The sequence below is a fragment of the Euleptes europaea genome, chromosome 2 (genome assembly GCF_029931775.1).
Source record: "Euleptes europaea isolate rEulEur1 chromosome 2, rEulEur1.hap1, whole genome shotgun sequence".
NCBI classification, from domain to species: domain Eukaryota; kingdom Metazoa; phylum Chordata; class Lepidosauria; order Squamata; family Sphaerodactylidae; genus Euleptes; species Euleptes europaea.
The window spans coordinates 60,752,863-60,779,870 of NC_079313.1; the positions used below are offsets into that span (position 1 = coordinate 60,752,863).

The 27,008-nt window shown below is 43.5% G+C and overlaps 1 protein-coding gene across 1 annotated transcript in view; it reads left to right on the forward strand.

Moving 5' to 3' along the window:
- Nucleotides 1–27,008, forward strand: part of NEGR1 (neuronal growth regulator 1) — a 665,802-nt gene that overhangs the window by 427,327 nt on the left and 211,467 nt on the right. Inside the window, exon 3 of the mRNA XM_056844652.1 lies at nucleotides 6,165–6,290. Coding sequence (XP_056700630.1) covers nucleotides 6,165–6,290 — 126 coding nt within the window. The remainder of the gene's footprint in view (nucleotides 1–6,164; nucleotides 6,291–27,008) is intronic.

The following is a 27,008-nucleotide window of genomic DNA, read 5'->3' on the forward strand; positions in this document are numbered from 1 at the left end:
TGCACTCCTTCCATCCTGGAAATCTGCCTGGAATTGATTGGTGTGTGTTTGTGCAGGCTTGCAGCAGCTCTTGCGAAAGAAAGCTGGTCAGAATTATTTTTATCGATTCTGCCACTATGTAATTTTTATAGAGCAGTTTGACCAGCCTGATCCAATACATATCATTACAGATCTTTTTTCCCCTCCTGAAAGTGGATGTAAAGCATCAGAATCAGACCAAAACAATGTTATTGGCCACTTGAGTTTTGATTGGTTCTGCCCTTGTGGTTCTAGTAAGGCATCTATAACTGCAGTTCTCAACTGGTGGTTGAAGAAAACAAAGTGCTTCCTGCATATTTGGTGGGCAGATTGCTAGGCTGTGAAACTGAGTTTTAGGGAATATAAGAAGTTAGGGTTAGAGACTAACATTACTATTATCATTAGTAAAGAATTTCTTCGGTGCCAATAGTGTGCGGCTCTGTAAAAGGCACAGAACATGGATTCCTCCTACCCAGGGAGTTTACAGGGATAATAGGATAAATCAGGAATTAAAAAGTATGGCAGACGTGGATCCAGTTTTAAATGTTCTGTAAATACTTGGTATAGGGAGGACTGGGATCCCGTCTCCATTCTGTGCATTTATCTGAGTGGCTGAATACAGCCACAGTCAAATATATTATGTGTGCGCAATCAGGGATCTTATCTTTGTTCACACTCTCTGATCACTAAAAGGGAGGCTAAATTTATACATAATGTATACACACAGACACTCTTCAGACAAACACAGGGAGGTTGGGAGCACAATCCCAGCCTTCCCCTCAATATATTCACAGAATGTGTGGAAAGCTTTATGGTGGGGGCATGCAGGGTAAGGGTGATTAAGGTAGTTAATGGAAGGTTGCTAAAAACCTGGATTCACAGGAGACACTCCAAAGAACAGTAAAGGATGCAACCTACTGAGTAAAAGCCAAGAAACAGGCTATGAGTTTCATGAATTCTTCATTAATTGGAACTTATAGTTGGATTCCTGACAAAGAGAAGTTTCCATAAATTGGTCTCCATAGTAAGCCTAGAATCTCTAAAATAAACATAAGCCTTGTGGCATCTTAAAGACTGGCAAGATTTTACTCCAGCATAAGCTTTTGTGAACCAAAGGTTCTAGTCTACAAAAGCATACAGCAGAACAAACTCTTGTTCGTACAGCCAAAAGATTGCTCTTTGTTTGGGGTGTGCACTAAAAACAACTCCATACTTTTTTGCGTTTGGGTATATCAGACCTAAAAAAATTTGAGATTCTTGAAAAATCCTGAAAATTTCCATACCAGTAAACGGGGGAGGGGGGGGGGCTTTTTTGGGAATCTCCTCAAAATTTGGTTCCATTATTCTATATGGATAATTTTTCAGGGGACTGGGGGCTGTTTTTAAGGTAGAGGCACCAACTTTGCAGCATAGCTGATGGTGACTCTCCTTAGAAGAACCCTAGAGTTTGGTAAAGACTAGGTCAGGGTCTAATTTTATTCGGCCCCATACATCCTCCATATGGGGCCCAAAAGAATTGGATCCCCTAACTCAATCTTTACCAAACTTAGGGGCTCTTCTAAGGAGAGTCACCATCAGCTATGCTGAAAATTTGGTGTCTCTACCTTTAAAAACAGCTCCCCCCCCCCCCCCCGCGAACTCCAGAATGATTTCCCATAGCCTTTAATAGAGACAAAAGGGGGGAGAGTTAAAGTTTAAATTCACGCAAAACCCGGCGCAAACTGAAGCAGGGTTTTTTCTTCTTCTCAGAGCTGTAGCTGGGTATCCTGAAATGATCCCAAAAAAGCTGATTTTTTCCAGTTGTTTCGGGATCGGGATTTTCAGATTTATTGAATGCACAGCCCAACTCTTTATTTTGACTGCCACAGAGTAGCATGGCTACCCCTCCAAATTATCTAGGTTCCTTGAACCTAGTCTAATTAGTACAGGAGGGTTTGTTGTAAAGAAATAGAGCTTTTTATTGTAAAGGCCTCCAAAGCAGCTTACAGCAGTAAAAACAATCAAGCCAAGCTAAAATTATGTTAGTTTAAAATAAAACAGTTACGCATAATAATATAGTTCTCCAAGGTTTGTTGAACTGGGAAAATCTTAATTTGCTTCTAAAGACTGTTAAGAAGTTTGCTCCCCACATTTATGGAGAAGAGCATTCCATAATGCTGAAGAACTGTTACCTTGTATGAACTAGGGTTGCCAACTGCCAGGTAGTAGCAGGAGATCTCCTGCTAATTCAACTGATCTCCAGCCGATAGAGATCAGATCACCTGGAGAAAAATGGCCGCTTTGGCAATTGAACTCTATGGCATTGAAGTCCCTCCCCTCCCCAAACCCTGCCCTTTTCAGGCTCCGCCCCAAAAATCTCCCGCCAGTGGTGAAGAGGGACCTGGCAACCCTAGTATGAACCCATGCACCAACTGATGATCTTGCAAGGAGAGCTTGCCTTGGTTATGGTCAGGAATATAGGGGAACAGTTGCTTATCTTGACTAAAAAGATCACGGAGGATGCTTCCGAAAGCTAGAAACTGAGTTGGCCTGGTCTCTTACCAAAACATGCCAAATAGGGAGTCCAGAAACCCAAACAGCTTGAAGAGGGTCAAGGAACAAAGGCATAACAGACTATTATGGCCTTTCATAGATTTGAACAGGGATCCCCCAATACCTTTATGGCACCCACAAGTGTTTTTAGAAAGTGGCTGGGGCCATGTGGGGCTCTTGTCCAGCACGGCCCCTCCCACATACAGAATCCCAGGACCCCTGATTTCAGAGGAAGTGGAGGTAGCAAAGCATAAGGGATGATGATTAGAATTATGATGGGAAAAAACTCATGCTAAGGCTGCTGTGATTCTGGTTAGAGCCCATTTTAGGGCCTACACAGGTGCAATGAAACAATATTTTTCTATCATCATTGCATCTTGTCAGCTCTGTCCATTGATGTTTTCCATACAGTAAGAGGCCTTTAACCTTTTGACCCTAAGGAGGAAATAGACCATCTTTTCCCTAAGTCACTATTCCCAGTTTGCAAAGTACTTTCTGGATAGAATCAATCACTGAATTTTTATTAATTGTATTTTTATTATGTACAGAGGCAATTAATGTTCCTGAAGTTTCACATCAGTATCATATAATGATAATATGGATACTTTTCAGTTAATACAGCCTGAAGTTATGAATTCCACCCCTTGTTTATGTCTCTCTTGTCCATTATGGATCATAAAAGCTGCCAAAGGAGGACTAGTCCAGTAGATGAGGCAGATTATCAGTGGCTCAGTAACTGAAGAATCAGTGCCTGTAGCTTTAAAGAGGCCATTGGAAGGCCTTTACTAAAAACAGATTAAATTATCCAATAGTTCTAAATATTCAATAAATTATTGGCAAGACTAAAACTTACCATATTTTGGAAAAATGTTCAAAATGGGTGGAGGATTCTCAGTTCCAGGATTTTATGAATAAAACATTATCGAGGCGTCTGGGTGCAGAACTGCTTTTGCTGCCCTGATTAACCTATGCCATTAAAAGCCAAACTATATGTTACTTTTTTGGCAAGGTGTGTCTGGGTTTCTCTGACCCAACTTGTGTTCCCTGCAGCCACACAGCTGCTGTAGGGAATGTCAATGTGAAGATCAGAGCCATTTTCCGCTTGCAACTAGGGTGTGGGAAAAGGAGGACTCCTGCACCTGCCAGGGAGTTATACAACTTTGAAGCTGCTTCAAAGTTATTTACGTAACTCCCTGCCCTGGCTTTTCAGCTTTTCAAACTGGTGGGGCAGGAGAAGCAGGATCTCTTCCCCCCATGCCACAGTTCCAAGCAGAAAAGGTCTTATCTGATCTCTAAAATGGCATTCCCTGTAGCTTTTCTGTGACCACAGGAAACACGAGTTGAGTTAGGGAAACCCAGAACACAATTTGCCCACCCCCCAAGTAACATCTAATTTGGCCCTAACTCAGCAAGCCCCAGTTGGTTATCCTAGATCTCTCGACGGTCCAGGCTGGAATACTTGGAATACTGTGTACAGTTCTGGTCACCACACTTAAAAAAGGATATTACAGAGCTTGAGAAGTTGCAGAAAAGAGCAACCAAAATAATTAGGGGACTAGAGCAACTGCCCTATGAGGAGCGGTTAAAACGCTTAGGGTTGTTCAGCTTGGAAAGGTGGTGGCTGAGGGAAGACATGATAGAGGTCTATACAATTATGCATGGTTTGGAGAGAGTGGACAGGGAGACGTTTTTCTCCCTCCCATAATACTAGAACGCGGGATCATCTGCTGAAGCTGGAGGGTGAGAGATTCAAAACAGATAAAAGGAAGTATTTTTTCACACAACGCATAGTTCAATTGTGGAACTCCCTGCCCCAGGATGTGGTGATGGCTGCCAACTTGGAAGGCTTTAAGAGGGGAGTGAACATATTCATGGAGGAAAGGGGTATTCATGGCTATTAGTTAAAATGGATACTGGTCATGCTGCATATCTATTCTCTCTAGTATCAGAGGAGCATGCCTATTACATTAGGTGCTGTGGAACACAGGCAGGATGGTGCTGCTGCAGTCGTCTTGTTTGGGGGCTTCCTAGAGGCACCTGGTTGGCCACTGTGTGAACAGACTGCTGGAGTAGATGGACCTTGGTCTGATCCAGCAGGGCCTTTCTTATGCTCTTATGTTCTTATGATACGTCAGTTGTGGTCATTCCTGGGGAAGGTGGACCTGACCATTTTCCCCATGTTCCTTGGTAAAATCCAGTATGCTCTATGGGGGTTTTGATGGCTGTCCAAAAACTAGCACAAAATGTAGAGGCCTAACTGAAACCTGCCTGGATGTACATAAAAAGGTAGTGCTATATCAACTGTGTGCTTGTTTTGGTTTGATTTTTGGCCCAAGCGGGGTTTTCCATTAAAACTCTAAGTGGCTTGGGACTGAAGTACCCAAAAGACTGCTTCTTCTCTTCATATGAATTTTCTCCTGATCTCTGCAGGTGGTATTATGCTCTAGGAAACTGTGTTACCAGAGCTGAAGTTGTCAAGCACACATGACAAGGCTTGTTCAACTGTTGCTCTCCAGATAGTGGAATTCCCATTTTCGGGTCACACAGCTGGCCTCATCTCTTTTTTTGTCTTCCAGCATAAATTTAAGATGTGTTTACTCTTGGGTGCCTTTGAATTGTGTTAATTGTCTCTGTTTCTGCTTACATTTTGGAATGCTGTTGTTCTGTTTATTGCTATTTGTAACTCGCCAGATTTAATCTGTGATTTAATGCCCATTTTGTATATTGCGGTGGTGGCGTTTTTATTATGATTATTATCACATGTAATGAAAACTGCCCTGAATAATCTGAATGCAGGATATAAACAATTTTAAATCCAATAAATTAGCAAGGATACAGAAGTAGTCCTCTGGCTAAAAAAGTGACCAGTGTGGTGTAAAGTAACTGACTGAGGCCTGGTCTAAACGTTGCACTTACCATATTCCTCATTGAGGATGCGATGAGTGGTGTGAGTATTTGTGAGGACAAAATGGAGGAAAGTGACCATATACACTGCTCTGAGCTCCTTGGAAGAAGAGGACAGGTTAAAAATGGACTAAATCAATTACTTATCCTGATTGATGTTCTTCTGCTGGGTTGTTTTATGGTGACCAGCTGGTGAGTCAGCTAGTCAGCATTATGAGTCGGGGTCAAGTACAAACAGGATGCTGTAAATAACTATCAAGGAAATACACTTCATTTGCCTGTGTAGAGGTGCTATAAGAATGACTGGGGATTCTTACTTCTTGATGCCATTGCTGATGTACATTCACAATGTGATTGGGGAACGGGGGTGGCTTTGGGGCATTAATCTGAAAATGGCTTTTTGTGATGGTGGATTCAAAGGGTAGGATCCAGACTAATGTTTACACTGGCACAAGGACTTTGGTCCATGGGGCATGATTTTTCCAGCTCCCCACTTCCTCTGCAGCTTGAAAGGTTCTCTGAGAGGGGAGGCAGGAAAATTGCAATCTGCAGGCAGAAGCCCTTGCAGCCATGGAAATGTTAGGATGGCTCCAAGCCATAGTCACATACGGTAACTATTGTTCAGTGCTACCTGTGTCTGAGATAATCAAATTAAAGTGTTTTTGGAATTAATGGAGACACCTTTAACCCTTTCTATTGTTTTATTTCAGTTTCTCCAAAGATATTTCATATCTCAAGTGACATTGTGGTGAACGAAGGAAGTAACGTCACACTTGCTTGCTTGGCATCAGGGAAACCAGACCCTTCCATTTCTTGGAGACACATCTCTCCATCAGGTATGCTCAAGTGTGTTGTTTACCTTTCATAGAACCTTTGTTGTTGTTGTTTTATAAACAAGAATCAGATTACTAGAAATCTAATACTGGTATCTAGGAGTTTAAAATAGTCTATGGAACTTGATTATAGTTATTAATTGAATCATATCATTGGTGAGTCAGGTCACTAGTCTAAAAATTAACCATTGGCTTTAGATTCTTTACTTATGTCAAAGTGTTTTGAACATAATGTTTGGATTTGAGTTCTCAAATTTTCCTGCAAAAATTAGTGATTTGCAACCAAGAAATCAGAAGGAGATTGAGACAGGGTAGCCATGAAGAAGCTAGAAAGTGTAAGGATGTGCCACTGGTGACCAAGGTCAAGATCAGGATTATAGCATAGTATTCCCCATTACTAAGTATGGGTGTGAAAATTGGACAACGAAGAAAGCTAACAGGAAGAAAGTTGACTCATTTGAAATGTGATATTGGAGGAAAGTTTTACGGATACCATGGACCACCAAAAAGACAAATAAGTGGGTTCTAGATCAAATAATGCCTGAACTCTCCCTAGAAGTTAAAATGACTAAACTAAAGCTATTGTACTTTGGTCACATTATGAGAAGACAAGAGTCACTGGCAACGACAATAATGCTAGGAAAAATTTAAGACAGTAGGAAAAGAGGAAGACCTAAAATGAGATGGATTGACTCAATCAAGGAAGCCACAGCCTTCAGTTTTTAAGATCTGAGCAAGTCTGTTAATGATAGTACATTTTGGAGTTCATCACCATAAGTTGGAAGTGACTTGATGGCACTTAACAAAAACACATGTGGAAAGATGAACCCAGAAAATTAGACTCAAAGAACTGAGTCTTCTTTGAACATCAGCTCCAAGTTTGTGGTACCTGGGTAAGGGAGGTGTAGTGCCCCTTCTTCCAGTGCATTATCTCCCTATACACACATGCAGATACATAGAGTTCTCCTTTACTTCTGACCTTTTCTTCCCTCGTTTACCTGTACATAGATGGCTCTTCTGCTGGCCAAAGGAGTGCAAGAGTCCAACTAAGTAGGGATGGCAGCCAGAAAAGAGGTGGCAGGATGTGTTGGTTAAAGGGCAGAGCTGGCCAATGGACATGCAGTCTTACCATGTTGCCAGAAATATCATGACAGTCAATATCAAACCTGTTGTCTGAACACATCTCCCTCTTGCACAGGACTTTGGGATGGGAGTAGAGGGCATAAGCTCCCAAGGAGGAGGACCAAGGAGGATTGCCATAGGTCTCAGCTGAGAATTTTTGTTTAGAAAAGGTACACTTGAAATGGCTAGTTATTTCCTATGTTTCACTCCAAATTGCAATGAAACTTAAGTTCATAACTTAAGTCAATACCTTGTTAACCGTTCCTCTCCTTTCTCTATTGCCTTTTCTTTGCCTCCTTGGTATGGCCTGTCTTCTCTTCGTCTTCTTTGATATTTAGAGTTAAAAGCTTCTAAGGACCATGACTTGACTTTGTTTTTGTGTTGCTATGTGACTATCTGTGCACTTCAATATTGCTGTTAATATCGAATTGCCTTTGCATTCATCTCTACTGTGTTAAAGGTGCAAGACTAGCTATTGCTAAGCAGCTTATTCAGGCATGTGGACATTTTTTTAGATGAACCAGATGTGGTTTGTAGGTGGGAGAACCACAACCTAGTATGCCTGAAAGTAATGCTAATCAGCACTTTGCTTTATAGAGAAAGACTTGAAAGAATTACTAATAGTGACCTTTAAAAGAGCAACAATTAAACCTTTTTAAGTGACCACCCAGGGAGTAGAAAAATCAGTTATATCATAAAGGTGGTCTTTAACTAAATGTCAAACAAAATTGTGTTGGGAACCTTGGGGAGTCTTCAAAGTGGAGCCTAGGACAGGCACTCGCCTAATGGCAACAGAGGACCTTGAGTTTCATTGATAAAATGGCATTAGCAATACCCTACTGCCACCTTGCAACTTCAGTGCAAAAGATTTCTTCCATAACTGATTCTTTGATGAATTCAGTACAGTATTCATGTTTCCCCCCCCAGATAAAAGTCAATTAAGTGACTGCAAACTCATTGGATCAAGAGTTAATATCTGAATGGCTCACTCCCATGAGACATTATTCTTTGATAATCGATGTCACAGCTTGAATTTATCCACACTACATTAGGGTTAGTTCCACAGAGGATCCATTCAGTAGAGGAAAATGCAGATGAAAATGTTGCTCTTTGAGTACAATATCCATGAGGGTTTTTCAGGAAAGATTCACAAGTAAGAGACTTGATTCCTGATCATACTTTTGCATTCTGAAAAATCTGTTCAGGCAAAGATATACAAAACATTCTTTTGGAATTAGCCAGTGGATACAGTCATTGGCAGTAAATGCAGCTTAAGATCTAAGAAACTGCGACAGTTTCTTACTAATGCTGTTTTGCTTAGCTTTGTTGCTTTGTGCAGAAGGAAACTAGTTGCATAGGAGCTTAACAGAGAAAGGACTGAGGAAGGAGAAGCAATATCTCTGATTTCTAAACCAGTTACACAGATTCTTCTCTTGTTCTCTAGCTTATTTAGTGGCAAACTACATGTTACATGCTACAAATGTATTACAATCTTTTAAAGGGGGGGATTTGGGATGAAAATGCCATATAAAACCCCTCCCTATGAAGCTGCTTTGTAGTCTAAGGTTTTCTTTTTCTGCAGTAGTCTGACTTTGTAAAAAAAAAAATGCTCACAAGGAACTGTTACACACATTAGTTAGTCCCTTAGTTTCCTTTAAAAAGGACATCAGAGATCCATCAAATTGAAAGCTTTTGTGCACTGGATACAGTTTACCTGTAAAACTGAATTCTGGTCCCTGGACAATGGCAGTCCGTAAAGATGGAGCTTGGTGGGTCAAGGGCAGATACAGCAGTGACAGGTGCAGCCCAGTGGTAAAGGGCCAGAGGCCACGAAATATAAATATATTTATCTAAGGTGTGCTTACAAGTTCCCTGCTACCAGGCAATACCATCTACATATGATATAGGCCACATCATACAACTGTATCACAAGCATAAAATAAGAATTAAAATTGTATGTCGAGCAGATAAATCAAGTAAGGGAGACTGGTTGGGGAGGGGGGTACATGTCAAGTAATGTATTTAGAAGAAGAAGGGTGGGGTTTTTTGCCAATTTTCTCTACCTTTTAAGGAGAATCAAACCAGTTTACAATCTCCTTCCTTCCTCTCCCCACAACAAACACCTTGTGAGGTAGGTGAGGCTGAGAGTTTGGAGAGAACTGAGACTAGCCCAAGGTCACCCAGCTGGCTTCATGTATAGGAGTGGGGAAACCAACCTGGTTCACCAGATTAGAGTCCCCCACTCAGGTGGAGGAGTGGGGGATCAAATCTGGTTCTCCAGATTAGAGTCCACCGCTCCTAGCCACTACGGCACACTGGCTCTAAACAAGCACATATTCAACTGGCCTCTGAAGAAGGTGAGATGAAGCTGCTTAACTTGCCTGCCCAGCCTCTTAAGTGGTGCTCCAGCCATGCTTGTAGACAAGTTTTTTTTGCTGCGCATCAAAAGGCCTGCTTAAGAGGTAGGTCTGGAGCTGCCTAAGAGGGGCTCTTCAGCAGCACTCCAGCCCTGCCTCTTAGACAGGGCTTTGCAGAATAGGGCACTCCTGCTCTGCTCCCCCGGTGGTTTCTGTATGTTGACATGGCCCTTTGACTAAGAAGTTTGGATGCTCCTGCTCTGCATTATTTAGGACTTGGGAGCATGCATATCAGTCCCAGGTGGACTGGTGCATAAGGCTACATTGTGGATCCTGGACAACATGCAACTGCCAACATTATTTGTGAGAAGCCCTGCCAGGGGTTGACTAAGCCAGGTGGGAGCTTGGTGAAGTTCATTGGCCCTTACTTCATAGCTGTCTTGTCAACGATCCCACCCCCCCCACCCGCTCGCTGCACACAATCACAGTTCCCTTTTCTCTCAGGCTCTTTTTAACCAGCCCAGTTCTTTACTCAAGCTGCCCAAGCAGCTGTTTGGGATGGAATGTTGAGGAAGAGATACAAAGACTCTTCCCACCTGTAGCATTGTGGAAGAAGGTCAGCAAAGGGCATAGGGCGCCCCCCATTGTCACCTCAGAGGCCTGTACCAGCTGCACCCCAGCCAAACCTCTGCAGCACGGCCAGTGCCACGGGGCACCAGAGGAAGAGGCAACAAGTGCAGCTTCTGCCCATTGTTTCTTCCAGGCTACTGCTACTATTCAGGTCTGAGCTGAGCACATTTGGTGAAAAGGAACACTTGTCCTGCAATTAGAGGTATGTGTGAAAGAAAACCTTTGCAGCTCTCACTAGGACACATGGACACATGCACATGAAGCTGCCTTATACCGAATCAGACTCTTGGTGCATCAAAGTCAGTATTGTCTACTCTGGCAGCGGCTCTCCAGGGTCTCAGGCTGAGGTCTTCCACATCACCTACTTGCCTAGTCCCTTTAACTGGAGATGCCCGGGATTGAACCTGGGACCTTCTGCATGCCAAGCAGATGCTCTACCACTGAGCCACTTCCCCACCAAGCTGGCTCTGCAGAGATGCACAGAAAAGCCAGGAGTATATGACTCCAGAAGAGAGGAGCAAGAACAGATGGAAATTTCCCCTCTCAGAATACCCCACACAAGCTTGGTTGGATTCACCAGCCAATACACAAGTCCATAAACTGGTTAGGCTAGTCAAAAACAAGCCACTACATTGGAGTGAACTAGAGCTTATGGTTTCCTCAGTTATTCAGTAGAGATCACATTTTGTCTCACTTACACAGCTGCAGCCGAGCAAATTCATACAGTCCTTGAATTATGTTGTTACAAATTCATTGGAGAGAATTGTTCTGTTTGGAATAAATGGCAACCAGAAATAGAATCACTGATTTGCATTTCCTTGAATAGTCGGCTTTTTTCATCTTGTCTAAAATAAATATTGAATGTGTTATTTATCGTGTTCCGTCATATACTTACAGCATGCAAATGCTGTTACGCCAAGTAAGAGGCTCGTGGACTGTCAATCAATTATATTACGATTCGAATGTCAAGCTTGTCCTGAAAGAAAAGACCACACATGAAGACAGTACCAGATCTATCAAATGCTCTTTATGACATGGGCAAGGTGTTGATATTATTACTATCTATTAGCTATCTACTGTTTAAGATGTTTTGAAGTACCTTAAGATACTTTTTGAAGTACCTTATGTGAGGCACTGGTTTCAGGACGCTTATATCATCTTCAAGTGTTCTCTACACACTGTAGGGCACCAGTAGCTAGATTTTAGGCCACTGTAACAGCTGCTTGCTTTAAATCCCTGTATTACTCTCTAGTATAGAGGAAATGATAGTGCTATAAAAGGGGAGATGATTTCTGTGGGTGCTAAATAAAAGTCCAGAAAATGATTCATAAAGATACTGTTAAAAGAACAGAATTCTGTGATGTCATTAAAGTTATTTATTTATTTACTTCAATTATATCTCACTCCCCTCCCCAGCGGGGACCCAGCATGGCTTACATCCTTCTTCTCTTTACCATTTTATCATCACAACAGCCCTATGAGGTAGGCAAGACTGAGAGTGTATGGCTGGCCCAAGGTCACCCAGCAAGCTTCTGTGGAATAGTGGGATATGGAACGTGGATCTTTCAGATCCTAGTCCATCATACTATCCATCACACCACATTGGCTTAAAGTTCACTTATAATGGAAGGAACTAATATATTAGGAAGTGGGCACAGCCTTTGTTATAGCTTGATGAACTTCATGGGTACTTTGTGTTTCTTTCAGTTTTTACCTGTAATTCACAACAGCATCCATAACAAGCCTATTCCTAGGTATGGGGGGAAAGATCTAGAGTGCTAATGGGCATGGTAACCAACAACCGACATAGTCAAACACACAACAGTTTGACAGTGCAGGACAAGGCCACATTGACTAGGTCTTTGGCCAAATAATAATTTAAAAAAATTGCTCTTGATGCAAGAACTCAGCTTCTTCTAGACCATCATTCCATGCACATTGGAAGCATTTTTTGGGTATCTAGCTAGTCACATAAAGCAGAATTAGAACTTATTGGTCAAAGCTTTTAGTGAGAAATCGGGTACAAAACCTCTGAATATAAATTATTCAATGTAGCCTAATTTGGAAAAAAATAAAGGTTTGCATCAACAGCTTCTACTTGGCAGAGGTTAGTACATTTCTTTTTGAAGAGAAAAGTGATAGTCTAATAGAAGCAAAAATAAAATGTATTTAGAAGTTATTTTAACTTAGTACATAAATTAGAACATGCCATTTTAATGGGGCTTGTTTAACTTGCAGTCATTATGTAAATTCATTCATTATTATAAATATTCATTATCTAAAGCTATTATGTAAATCCACCAAATCTACACATTTAGTGTAACACTAGAAGGAACATGGAGCAGAAGCTTGTAATCTGAAAATCTTATATTGTTGAAATGTCATCTGAATAAATTGCAGGTATTAGTTATTTTGTTCTGACATTTAAGAGCAAAGTGCAACATCAATAGCCGAAAAATGAAATGAAATCTTAAAGAATCTGTGGCTGTCTGCAGCATAATACTACTTATACAGCATGTTTATTGGCAGCCCATTCCTGAGCCTTGCGGTGGCCGGGGACAGCATAGCCAAGGTGCTGCTGCGGCTCCTCCAAAAAGGTACCATAGCTGCCGCAAGGCTTAAAAAAGAAAATGGGGAAAATAGTGACATGGAAGCAGGCGGATTAGCAGTTATCCAGGACACACCACCAGAACTTCTTGCTTTATAGAAAACAGTGTTGTTTAATTTACAGTGCAAAGATACAAAAGACAAACCATCACGTACACTTCTCTCCACCAAACTTCCCAACACAGAGTTACAGTTACATAGGCTTATATACAAAACTCCACCTGAAACCAGTAAGGCCACCTACAGACCTGGCCACAGTATTACATCATCCTTACTGCTTCAAACCGGTTAGTTGCAGTTCACCCTAGAACCTGCAAGGCTATTGCTGCTTCTTGCATCATCCTAGATGCCTCTGATCTGACAGCTACCTGTCAGCTGCCTCTATCAGATTATTATGGGCAACTTGTTACTCTGACACTCCTTCTCAAGTTGTCATAATAATTTTACCAACTGTTGAAATCTTTTAATATCTACTGTCTTAGTAAACAGATCAGCTATGTTTTCGTCACCTGCACACTTTTCAGTATATACTCAATTTCTGTTTATAGCATCTGCCACATTCTGATATCTAATCCGGATATGTCTGCTTTTGCTTCTGAAACATTGCTCATTTCCCAATTGCATTGCTGCAGCATTATCAGTATGTATCTTTACTGGTACAGGTACAGTTACATTCAGTTCTTTTAACAAATACATGAACCATTCCAACTGTAATTTTGTTTCATTTATTGCGCTGTACTCAGCTTCACAAGTACTCATTGCCACAAATAATTGAGTAACTGATTTCCAGTGAATAAGAGCTCTGCCCAAATACAGCGGATACCCTGTGGTAGACCTTGCTGTTCCCTGATCCGCCCATGATGCGTCAGAATAGGCAACCAGCTCCCTATCACAAACTCTCAGGCACAGCTTCCTGTGCATACATCCTTTCAGGTATCATAGCACCCTCTTTGCTGCCTTCCAATCAGTTACTGTTGGTGACACACATTTCTTACTCAGGCAATGCACAGCCTGATGAATGTTTGGTCTAGACCACGTTGTGAGATACAGCAGGCTTCCCACCAAAGACTGATACATAGTCTTGTCACATTCTGCCTGTGCTTCTGTTTCACCACTCACATATCCTGTTACCATAGGAGAATCCACAACATTTGCATCTACCATCTTATACTTCTCCAGTAGCTGTTGTATCTTGTCAGGCTGAGACAAAGAAAACATCCCATCTTCATCTCTGCTTATTTTTACTCCTAGGTAATTACTGATTTTGCCTAGACATTTCAGTTTAAAGTGTTCTCCTAATTGCTTTTCAAACTGTTCTATGTCACCTTTATTATTAGCCATCAGACACAAATCATCAACATACGCCATCACAAAGACCTCCTTCTGTCCTGAGCATTTAGAAAACAAACACGAATCTGACACACTCTGAATCCTAATTGTTTTATGGCTTCAGTCAGGCAATGATTCCACTCTCTTGCTGACTGATGTAAACCATACAACCCCTTGTTTAGCCTCAGGACCATGCTTTCCTGCTTCAACTCAAAGCCAGGAATTTGCTGCATAAAGATTTGTTCTTTTAAAGGTGCATTTAAATAGGCTGTTTGCACATCATCAGAGCTGATTTCACAGTCTCACATCCAGGTGCAGCCAATTTACAAACTGCCACCTGGTAGATTAGTGTGAGAATACCTTGTGCTATTGCAATGCTTCCAGTTCAGCTTTCGTTGCTCTGAACCACAATAGCTTATCTCTTTCATTGTCAGCTACTTTCATAGCTCCCAGGTTCATAGCTCTCAGCATCCATATTGCAAATGCAATCACAGTCATCAAAACCAAACCTTGTAGGCAGCACACTTTTGGTGCTGTGTTCAGACCTCCTGACCTTAGTCTCTTCAGAACTCTCTCCTTCTGAAGTGTCGGATTTTATACTCTCCCTTCTTGGAGAACCTTCTGAAGTTTCAGACCTTGCACTCTCCTTTCTTGGAGCCCTTGCTGGAGAACCACTGTTATCTCTGGCTTCCAGCTGCTCATTAATTGGAAGAGATATCATGTCAGGCACCTTATCTGAGCCGTGCAACCTTGCCCAGTTGAATGACTCTCCAAAATTAGCAGAACAGCTAATTGTTATCCTATTGTAAGTATCAGCAAAACGGTAGGATTTTGCAGCATTCTGATACCCAAGGAACAAAAGTGGTTTGGACTTTTTGCCTCCCCTCCTATGCTTTAAAGGTACCCACGCCTTGGCACCAAACACTATCAAATGCTTCAAGGATGGATTCCTTTTATACAAACCTATATAGGGGATGTTATCAATGCTTGAAGTCCACAACCTATTAATGAGGTAATTAGAAACCTTAATTGCCTCCGCCTAGAACCTAGGCTTTAGATTAGCGTCCTCCAACAGAGATTGCATCATGGATTTTAAATATCCTATCCGTCTCTCTGCAACTCCATTTTCCTGGGAAACACAAGGATTAGCAATCCCTTTGCTCTCTAACCACTGAATCCCTTTGCTCTCTAACCACTGGGCTAACTCATTTGACAAGAACTCTCCGCCACGATCCGACTGGAGATTGGCAACTGGCAAACCTAGCTGCCTTTTCACCCTGTTCACCCAGTACTTGATTGTTTTACAAGCTTCACTCTTGTGCTTGAGCAGATAAACCCAGCCAAACCTCGTGTGGTCGTCAACCAGAACCAGAGCCCATCTGTTCCCCGACACACTCTCTTGGAAGGGGCCACAGATATCTACATGGACAATTTTTAAGGGTCTGTCTGTCACCCTCTGGCTGACTTTGGCCACTGGACACCTTCTGCTCTTTACTGATTTACATACAGTACAATCAAGAAAATTATTACATTTGTTTAGCCTCACCTCATTTTCCCCTAGCAAGCTCAGGGTTTTCTGTATTGTTGAAAATGAGGCGTGGCCTAAATGCCTGTGTAACAAATGCACACAATCTGAATGAGGATTTTTGTTTAAAGTACCCCAGCCCCTCTGCGCACAACATAAACATCCTGCTTTAAGTGCCCTTGCAACAGCGTGTCTCCCTCTCTGCTTATCTGGCAGGAGTTTCCTTTAAACTGCACAGAAAAACCAGCCCTGGTCAAGGCAGATGCGCTTAGCAAATTATTCTCCAGGAGAGGTACGCAGAGCACATTCTGGAACATATGGCTCAATTCTGGAAAGTTTAGACTGCCCTCACACTGGACCCCTAAACATTTCCCGTCTGTCAAGCTGACATGCGTTTTAGCAGACTGCTTTGTGTTTGACAGTAAGGAGCTATCTTTAACAAAATCTTGCTAGCCCCGCTATCAACCAGCCATATATCCTCACCCTTATTAGTCTCTGCCAGCACCACAGCTGTATGTGTGGCAGTCTGGAAATGTTTCTTAGCCGTCTTCTTCTTTAATTGGGGGCAATCCTTTCTGAGGTGCTGAGTGCTGCCACAGGAATAACATTTCCTCACAAAGAGCACACAGTTCTCCCCCTCTTGATTGAAGATGTCACTCCTCCAGTCCGTTCCACGACCTTGCTTCAACGACTTCTGCGCAGAGTAGACTTCACTCCCACTTACAGGCTGAATCCGCCGCTGGGCTGAGGTCATCGGCATTGACTGTAAATTACCTCGCTGCCAGGGGTGAAAATCCGGGTTGTTAAACTCCTGGGCTGAGGTCTCCAAAGATGGACGAGATGCTGCTCTATCCATCATGGGGTGACTCATTCTCAGCTGGGCTGTTGTCCTCTGAATCCGTCCCTCCTGCCGACGCTCCTCGTCTTCCAGGATTTTGCCAGTAACATAATCACACGTAAGCTGCTCCACAGCCATGCATTCCAGAGAGGCCACCAATACATCAAAGCTTGCATCCAAAGATGCATGATGTGTACTTTATCCTCGTCTGAGACATTCTTTCCTCTCAACTCTAGCTGCTGAAACAATTCTGCCAGAGTTCTCAAATGCTCCGAGGCAGGCATGTGAGGTGATTTATTAGTCCTATACAGCCTCCTCATTAGTGCCAGTATATTTCCAGCCGAGTCTCTGCGATAAATGGTTTGCAAAGACGCCCACGCATTCTTTGCGAAAGTTTTGCTGGCAACATATTCAAGCTGGTTATCCCCCACAGTCAAAATTATATTGGCAAGTGCCTTCTTATCTTTCTCTTGCCCTTCATTATCATAATCAGCGGGGGTTTGCAGCACAATATCCCATAAACCTTCTCTCTTAAGGTAATGTTTAAGTCTCACCGACCAAATGCTGTAGTTGTCAGCGTTGAGCTTCTCCACTGGGATTGCAGATTGAGCCATCTCTCCACTCAATCACTCACTGTTCCAAAAGCCTCTGGATGTCCTGGAAACTTAATTGTGCTACCACTACGCGTAACCTGCGCAGTGTGGCGAATCTGGGCCCATAACCCTGGCATGGAAGCAGGAAGATTAGCAGTTATCCAGGACACACCACCAGAACTTCTTGCTTTATAGAAAACAGTGTTGTTTAATTTACAGTGCACAGATACAAAAGACAAACCGTCACGTACACTTCTCTCCACCAAACTTCCCAACACAGAGTTACAGTTGCATAGGCTTATATACAAAACTCCACCTGAAACCAATAAGGCCACCTGCAGACCTGGCCACAGTATTACATCATCCTTACTGCTTCAAACCGGTTAGTTGCAGTTCACCCTAGAACCTGCAAGGCTATTGCTGCCTCTTGCATCATCCTAGATTCCTCTGATCTGACAGCTACCTGTCAGCTGTCTCTGTCAGATTATTATGGGCAACTTGTTACTCTGACAAATAGCCCTATAGAGAAAAGCGAGACTGCACCAGCAAAAACCTGGCGCAGCACTTCTGAGTCATGAGGGGGCGTTCCCGGCCTGAAAGGGGTCAGGAAGCTGCCTACTGGCAGCTCCACCCCCTGGGACACCCCCTGGGACAACGGCGTGTGGACCTGCACTGTTGGGACGCCAGTGGGAGACCGAGTCCCAGGGCCATGCTGCCGTGGCAGTCCAAGAAGGCCAGCGTGAGCACCCCAATGTCGGCGTCCGTAGCAGTCCTAGTGGCACAAGTGGCACGGATGCCAGTGCGGCCACTCGCATGCCTCCTAAGTACCTCAGGAATGGGCTGTTAAGTTCCCATTTTGGAAAGCAAACACCTTCCAGGAAGAGGAGCTTCTAATTCTTCTCCAGTATTATTGAATATCTCTAACAAGAAGATTCTGCAACCTCTCTTAATTATGTTTTACCTATATTGCACAAATGCCTTTTGAAATGGTCTCATTCCAAAACCTTCATTGACTCTCAGTGTGCCTTGGTGTTCCCACTCTAAGCCCGCCCAGAGAACAACCCCCCCCCTTTTGCTTGGGAACTCTTCTTTGGAATGAAGTTTATTTTATTTATGTTATTTATACTTCACCTTTCTGACCGGGACTCAAGGCAGATTACATAAAATAAATCAGTTCAGGCAACAGAATGGGATAACCAAAATACAATGCAATAAGCACAGCATAAGTATTAACATAACATGTTAAACAAAATCCCAAATAACATGGTAGGAGCCTACTTACAGCAACAGACAGTACAAACTAAACACAGCGGTATAGTCCACAGTCACCATCCCTCCACCCCAGGCCTCTCTGAGCCACATCATTACAGTGAAGCCCTATTATCTGTGCAAAAAGCCCTCTGGAATAATTCAGCTTTGCATCAGTTGCAGAAAGCCAGAAGGGTGGGATCCTTCCTGACTACATGATCAAGTAAACCATTTCACAAGGTGGAGATCACAATGGAAGAGGCACATGTATGGGCAGTTTTTGGTTTTGCCCATTTGTAAGGTAGCACCTGTGGATGGCCCCGATCAGATGAGCGAAGCTGCCATGGTGGAGCATACAGAGGGCGGTGGTCCCATACATATGAGGGACCAAGGCCATGGAGGGCTTTGTGTGTGATAGCTAGTACCATAAATTGAGCTCAGTAACTAATGAGCAGCTAGTGGAGTGACTGCAGAATGGGAGTAATATACATGGCTCCTGATAATAACCAAGCTGCAGTCTCTGGATTGATTTTGAGGGGAGACCAATGTACAGTGCATTACAGTAGCCTAGTCTGGATCCCAGTGGCCAGATTGTGCATATCAAGGTAGGGTGCCATCTTCCACACTAGGCTGAGTTGGAAGAAATACTTTTTTTTTTTTTGCACCGCGTTAACTTGCTTCTCCAGTAATAATGTTGGATCCACTAAAATCCCAAGGCTCTTAACTGAGTCAGCAAGGGTCAGCTGAACCCCACTGAAAGGGGTTGAAACCACATTGAAACCAATGTCTTCCAAGATTGCTGCCTTCCCAAGAAATGCCACCAGCAAAAGGAATTTTTTTGACCTTGGCTGCTCTTGCAAGCCAGAAATCTCTGGGTGTTTGTGAAAAACAAATGGAAGATTGTGGAGTTCTCCTCCTCTCCTTTCCCCTCTCAGTGTTTCTGTGTATATAATTAGCTGGTGCTGTCCTTCAGCACCAGTTCCCTCTCAATAGCCTAACCAGGAGGTGACATGTGAGTGAGATTCTTTCCAAGCAGTCTACAGTAAACCACACCCACAAAGATCTGGGCTGTAAAAGAACTTTAATGGCTATATATGTACAAGCAGGAACCCCCAAGGACTTCCCCCCTCCTCCACTTTTTCCTCTTTCCCTTTTCTGAAAGCCTCCATAGCCTCTCCCCTTTTCATGCTTCTTTCTCTCCTTCTAGGGTTGCCAACCTCCTGGTTAGGCCTGAAGATCTCCTGGAAAAAACAACAGCCCTCCCAACTATAGAGATCAGTTCCCCTTAGGGTTTCCAGCTCCAGGTTAGAAAATCTCTGGAGATTTGGGGGTGGATGATTGGGAGGATGAGGTTTGGGGAGGAAAATGCCTCAGCAGGGTATGATGCTATACAGTCCATCCTCCCTTTCCCTGCCTCATTCTCTATTTCTCAGCTATTCACCAACCTACTGTTTATCTGCTTCCCATATTCAGCTATATTTATTATTTATTCATTTATACCCCACCTTTTTTCCACAGTGGGGACCAAAGCAGTTTGCATTATTCTCCTCCTCTCCTTTTTATCCACACAACAACCCTGGGAGGTAGGTTAGGCTGGAAGTATGTGACTGGTCCAAAATCACCCAGTGAGCTTCCACAAGAAGATGGAAATTTGAACCTGAGTCTCCCAGACCCTACCCTGAAGCTGTTACTGCTTTACCATACTGTTTCTGTCCTTTGCTGACTTTTCTGCTACTCTTCATCCTCTGAAATCTCTTCTATCGGACAGAGAGGGGGGGCGGTGCAATGAGACAGAGAGAGGGTGTGCAGCACCACTGCAAAAAGGTCCCTGCTTTGACTTTGCTTTTGAAATACTGAAATCAGATTTGGTACTGATTTCTGCTAAAAAGAGTTCCCAATCCCAACGGCCTTCAGTCTGATCATGTTACACAGAAGGAAGTTCTACTTGGTTTAATAGGGCTTGCTCATGGGTGAGTGTGCATAAGATTACAACCTAGCATATGTGAATTGCAACCTTATACTGAGCCAGAACACTAGTCCGTCTAGCCCAGTATTGTCTGCTTTGGATTTTAAAGTCTCAGCTCTAGATCATTCATAGCCTTGCTTCCAGAAATCCAAAACCCTGGAAATGCCTGGGTCTGGATTTAGGAACCTTCATGCAAAGCATGTGCTTTGTCACTAAGCTATCCTCTCCCCCATTATGTGAAAGAACTGTATATGAAAAAGTAGACTCTATGAATTCCCACTCCACTGCATCCCCAGCCCACATGAGTGAGTGTCACAGAACTCTTTGTCCTTGGAAAATCTGGCAGTCCTCATCAGCAATAAATTCTTTTGGCATGGGTTTTAGAAGAAGAAGAGAGAAGAAGAGTTGGTTTTTTATATGCCAACTTTCTCTACCACTTAAGGGAGACTCAAATCGGCTTACAATCACCTTCCCTTCCCCTCCCCACAACAGACACCCTGTGAGGTGGGTGGGGCTGAGAGAGTGACTGAGAGAGTGACTGGCCCAAGGTCACCCAGCTGGCTTTGTGTGGAGGAGTGGGAAAACCAACCCAGTTCACCAGATTAGCCTCCACCAATCATGTGGAGGAGTGGGGAATCAAACCCAGTTTTCCAGATCAGACTCCACCGCCCCAAACCACCACTCTTAACCACTACACCATGCTGGCTCCCTTTATTGGTGCTTTAAACATTAAATTCATTGTGTTTATAACAAGCTCAAAAACTATACAGCATGATGCACATTTTGCGGAAAAACAACACCCCAAATAAAAAGTTACAGATAGGGATGTGTGAATTTTTTCCACGGGCATGTTTGACAGTCAAATTTACTGTGTTCCAATGTGTCGATCCAATGTGAGCCAGTGGTCCCACCTGTTTCGTTTGTCCTGAACAGTTATAAACACTTCTCAGACAGGTGTGCATCTAGTTTTTGCAAAACTGCACATGCACAAAGATGCTGCCAATTCAAATCACTAGGGACTACTTAGACAAACACCAAAGGGCAGGCTTTTATTAAAACACAGAATTTATTTATATGATTTGTGACTGATATAATTGTCTATTTAAACAGTTGCCTGCTGATCAGAACAGTCATGCAACAAGAATTGGTGAGGAGTAGAACTCAGTAAGACTGGGCAAGAATGCAAATACACAGTGAAGCAACCTGTCAAACTGCCACAAATGGGACAACAAACAGTCAAACCAGTCATCAAAAAATCTGTTTGCTGTTCATTACTGGTGAACAGGACATGAGCAAACCTGGCAGGTGATTGAGCATCCCTAGTTATGGAGTGCCCCAAGTGTGTTTGGGTTTTGTGAAAGGGAATATCCCCTCCCCCACCAGAAATTTAAATATTGTACGCTATTTGCGTTTCTTGTAACCATTATGCATTTGCTAAAAAAATAAATTTTGAAAGGCCAGAAGAGTGAAAAAGGTACAAAATTAACAACAGATTTAAAGTAGGAGTAGCTGTGTTAGCCTGTTGCAGCCAAAATAAGCAGGAGTCTTGTGATTTGAAAGTAAATCATTCCATATGTGCATTAATTTGGATGAAACTGAAGGCAGGAAACACTCAGGGTAGCAAATGTAAATCTTCAAGTTTAAAAATTGTTTTCCTTTCATTAACATAATGTTAAACTGCAGTACTGCAGTCAAAAGCTCTGCTCACGACCTGAGTTTGATCCCAACGGAAGTTGGTTTCAGGTAGCCGGCTCAAGGTCGACTCAGCCTTCCATCCTTCCCAGGTTGGTGAAATGAGTACCCAGCTTGCTGGGGGTAAAGGGAAGATGACTGGGGAAGGCACCGGCAAACCACCCCGCAAACAAAGTCTGCCTAGGAAACGTCAGGGATGTGACGTCACCCCATGGGTGAGGAATGACCCGGTGCTTGCACAGGGGACCTTTACCTTACTTTACCTAACAGTGTAATAGTGCCCCTACCAGGGAGATCACAGAGAGAGACCCTCCAGACTGTCTCATCAATCAAAGAAGCTCATTTGATGGGTACACAAGAGAGGGTCTTTTCAGTGGCAACCCCACAATTATGGAACAACCTGCCCAGGGAGGTGTGCCATGCCCCCTCACTCTCAATCCTCAGGAGCCAGTTGAAGGTGGTTTTATTCGGTTGTGTTTACTAGCAGTCCTCCATTGAGATTTTAAATTTTGGTTTTTATCTTTTATATGTTTTATGTATGTTGTAAGCTGCCTTGAACTCCATAAGGAAAAAAGGCAGCTAATAAATATTTTAAATACACACACACACACATACACATACGAGTTGGCTCTATGCACAGTATGCAACAGCTTTCAGTTCCTCTCTTCCACTGGACAGACAGGGTCTGACTGTGTTCTGTGGACTCACAGAACCTGTTCCAAGTATCCTTCCCATTATCGGGAATAGTTCTGAGCTGACCGGTCACTATGTGATGTGGCCCTGGCCCCAATAATTCATGAATTTTTTGGAAAGAGTACTCTCTGCATCCTGCAGGCCTTCCGTGCGTGGCGTGTGGTATCGGCTGGGAACATACAGTTCCGGGGCCAAGGGCATAGGACCCCTTTCTTATGTTCTTATGACCCCTTGGTCTGTTCAAGCAGATGCATGATGGTTACTAGCAGGATGAGTACAATCCACTCCATAGGCAGATCATAGCAACTGCAGTACAAATTAGCCTCCCCGCCCACCCTCACATGACAGACACCCAGACACACAAAGAGAGAGAGGCACAGTTGTGGCCAATGAAGACATTTTATTGGAGGACTTCAGGGGCAAAGGAGCTGAGAGAATCATCATCCACCTCCATGTAACCTCAGGGGAAATGGGTGTAACTCTCATGGGCTGGGTTCCAGAGGGGGCAGAGGACCAAGAGGGCCAGCAGGCTTCATATTGATGCCTTCCGATGGCAGGCTTGTTCTGCAGCTAGGGCACAATGTGACATGGGGGGGGGGTCAGCGGTTGGAGCCAGAGCTCTCCCTGTTGAATTTCCACCTGTGGAATAACAAAACGCAGACACATAGACATGCAACAAGGGGTTTGGAGCTCCATAGTGGTCACTGACTGGTCCCTCAGGGGTCACCAAAGAGTCCACTCCGCAGCCGTGGGGGGTGGACCTCTGCCACAACTGCTGCCCCCCTAGCAAAGGCTCATGCCATCCAAAACACCCTCACCTGGCTCATGTCCATACCAGCACCAAATGATGGGTCCACCTTGGGATCTGCTTCACAGGAGTCTGCTCCTGCAAGGGAATGAGCCCAAGGATTGTGTTGTTATCCGCTCCACTCAGCATGGAGGGGCCCTGTCCATAGTGCAACTGCCTGAGCTGCCATTCCAGTGCACAGCCAAAGCATGGCCCCCCTCCCCTGGCAGCTGTTCCAGCCCAGTCCCCACACACCAAACCCGTTTGTGCATGGGGACAATGGTAGTAGGGGGTCTGGGGCTCCCGCTGCCCCTACTGGTTGCCAGGCTCAGGTGCAAGAGGTGGTATTGCCAAGGTGGCTTTTGGCCATGCACAAGGGGAAAGGGGCGGAGGAAGTTGGGGGAACATTCCCCTGCTTACCTACGGCCACCCCGTTTGGGATCTGACTGAGAAGGTGGAGGACCTGTTTTGGTTCAGTCCTGAGAGAGGTCAGCCACAGAGTGTGGATTTTGCTGTCCCTGTTGGGTGTTTGTGCAAAGTGCTCGCCCAGTAGTGCTAAGTACCCTCTCTGGGCTTTTCTCACCACCAAGGTGCCTTGGCACTCTTTCTAAGTCCACACAGCAGGGAGCTGTCAGACAGCATCCCGTGCCACGTGCTCTACCTCATGAGTTGTGGGGCGTCCTGGCTGGGGTTTTTGTAGGGTTGGGGGCTGTAATTGGGTGCTAGGGAGGGGGCTTGGCTGCTGCAGGGGAGGGAGGTGATTGTGCCTGCCCTTGGTTGGAATCCAGAACTTCAACAGCATGGCTGCAGCAGTGGAGGAGGGTGACTTTTCCCACTCTATTGCCACCTATGGGCTGCGCTCCCTTTTTTCTTGTTGCAACTTTGCACCTCTGCCAGGAGGCGTTCCAGGGCTGAAAGGCATAAGGGAGCAGACTAACTCCTGCCATGTCCCATGATCCACCCACAACACCAGTGCACAACATTATGCCGGAGTTGCACCAGCGCCCGAGAGCAGCGCAGCAGTGCTGGGGGCCTGAGATACACCGGTGTAAGGGTTGGTCAGCTCCCTAAGCCCATTCGCCCCCCTTTAGGATTGTGCTGAAAATGTCAGAAAAAAGGCAGAACATCTTTTTGTAAATTGATATGACTAAAATGTACAAATACATGGATATGCCGAGAACACAGAGCTGAAAATGAAATAGGTCGAAATGAAAGTCATTGTGTGTGTGTGTTAAGTGCCGTCAAGTCGCTTCCGACTCATGGCGACCCTATGAATGAAAGTCCTCCAAAATGTCCTATCTTTGACAGCCTTGCTCAGATCTTGCAAATTGAAGGCTGTGGCTTCCTTTATTGAGTCGATCCATCTCTTGTTGTGTCTTCCTCTTTTCCTGCTGCCCTCAACTTTTCCTATCATGACGGTCTTTTCCAGTGACTCTTGTCGTCTCATGACGTGACCAAAATACGACAGCCTCAGTTTAGTCATTTTAGCTTCTAGGGTCAGTTCAGGCTTGATTTGATCTATAACCCACTGATTTGTTTTTTTGGCAGTCCACGAAATCCGTAACACTCTCCTCCAACACCACATTTCAAAGGAATCTATTTTCTTCCTATCAGCTTTCTTCACTGTCCAGCTTTCACACCCATACATAGTAATAGGGAATATGATGGCATGAATTAATCTAGTCTTGGTGGCCAGAGTCACATCCTTACACTTCAAAATCTTTTCTAGCTCTTTCATGGCTGTCCTTCCCAGTCTCAATCTCCTTCTAATTTCTTGGCTGCAGTCTCCCTTTTGGTTGATGGTGGAGCCAAGGAATAGAAAGTCTTGAACAATTTCAATTTCCTCATTGTCAACCTTAAAGTTGTGTAATTCTCCTGTAGTCATTACTTTTGTTTTCTTGATGTTCAGCTGTAGTCCTGCTTTGGCACTTTCTCTTTTAACTTTCAGCAATAGTTGTTTCAAATCTTCACTATTTTCTGCCAATAATGTAGTGTCATCAGCATATCTCAAATTATTAATGTTCCTCCCTCCTATTTTCACTCCACCTTCATCTAAATCTAATCCAGCTTTCCTAATTATATGTTCTGCATATAGATTGAAGAGATAGGGAGATAAAATACATCCTTGTCTGATACCTTTGCCAATTGGAAACCATTCCGTTTCTCCATATTCTGTTCTAACTGAGGCCTCTTGTCCAGAGTACAGGTTGCGCATCAAAACGATCAGATGTAGTGGCACACCCATTTCCTTTAAAACCAGCCATAGCTTTTCATGATCCACACAGTCAAAAGCTTTGCTGTAATCTATGAAACACAAGCTGATTTTCTTCTGAAATTCTCTCGTACGCTCCAGTAACCAGCGTATATTTGCAATATGATCTCTAGTGCCTCTTCCTTTTCTGAAACCAGCTTGAACATCAGGCATTTCTCGTTCCATATATGGTAACAGCCTTTGCTGTAAGATTTTGAGCATCACTTTACTTGCATGAGAAATTAATGCAATGGTCCGATAGTTGTTGCAATCTTTGATGTCTCCTTTCTTGGGAATTGGAATGTAAATGGATTGTTTCCAGTCTGTGGGCCATTGTTTTGTTTTCCATATCTGTTGGCATATTCTTGTCAAGATTTTGATGGACTCCGTTTCTGTGGCTTGGAATAGCTCTATTGATATCCCATCTGCTCCTAGTGATTTGTTTCTCCCGATTGCTCTCAATGCAGCTTTCACTTCACTTTCTAAAACTGTAGGTTCTTCTTCAAAAGATTCTTCTTGGAAAGAATCTTTTATCCTTTCATCTCTTCTGTATAGTTCTTCAGTGTATTGTTCCCACCTTTTCTTTATTTTGTCCTGTTCAGTTAATGTATTTCCATGCTGATCTTTCAGCATGCCTAACCGTGCTTTAAATTTCCCTTTGATTTCTTGGATCTTGTGGAATAGATCTCTTGTTCTTCCTTTTTTGTTGTTCTCTTCTATTTCTTTACACTGGTTATTATAATAGGTCTCTTTGTCTCTACGTGCTAGTAGCTGGAACGTTGCACTTAGACTTTTGATTCTATTTCTGTCACCTTCTACTTTTGCTTCTCGTCTATCTCTGGCAATTTTAAGAGTTTCCTCAGACATCCATCGAGGTTTTTCTTTTCTTTTGGCTACAGGAATAGTCTTTGCACATTCTTCCTTGATAATATCTCTAGTTTCCACCCATAGTTCTTCAGGTTTACATTCACTTGAACTTAGTAATGCAAATCTGTTCCTTACATGGTCTTTAAACTCTTCCGGAATATTGCTTAGATTGTATTTTGGTGCTATGAAAGTTTTGGTGTTTTTCTTAAGCTTTAT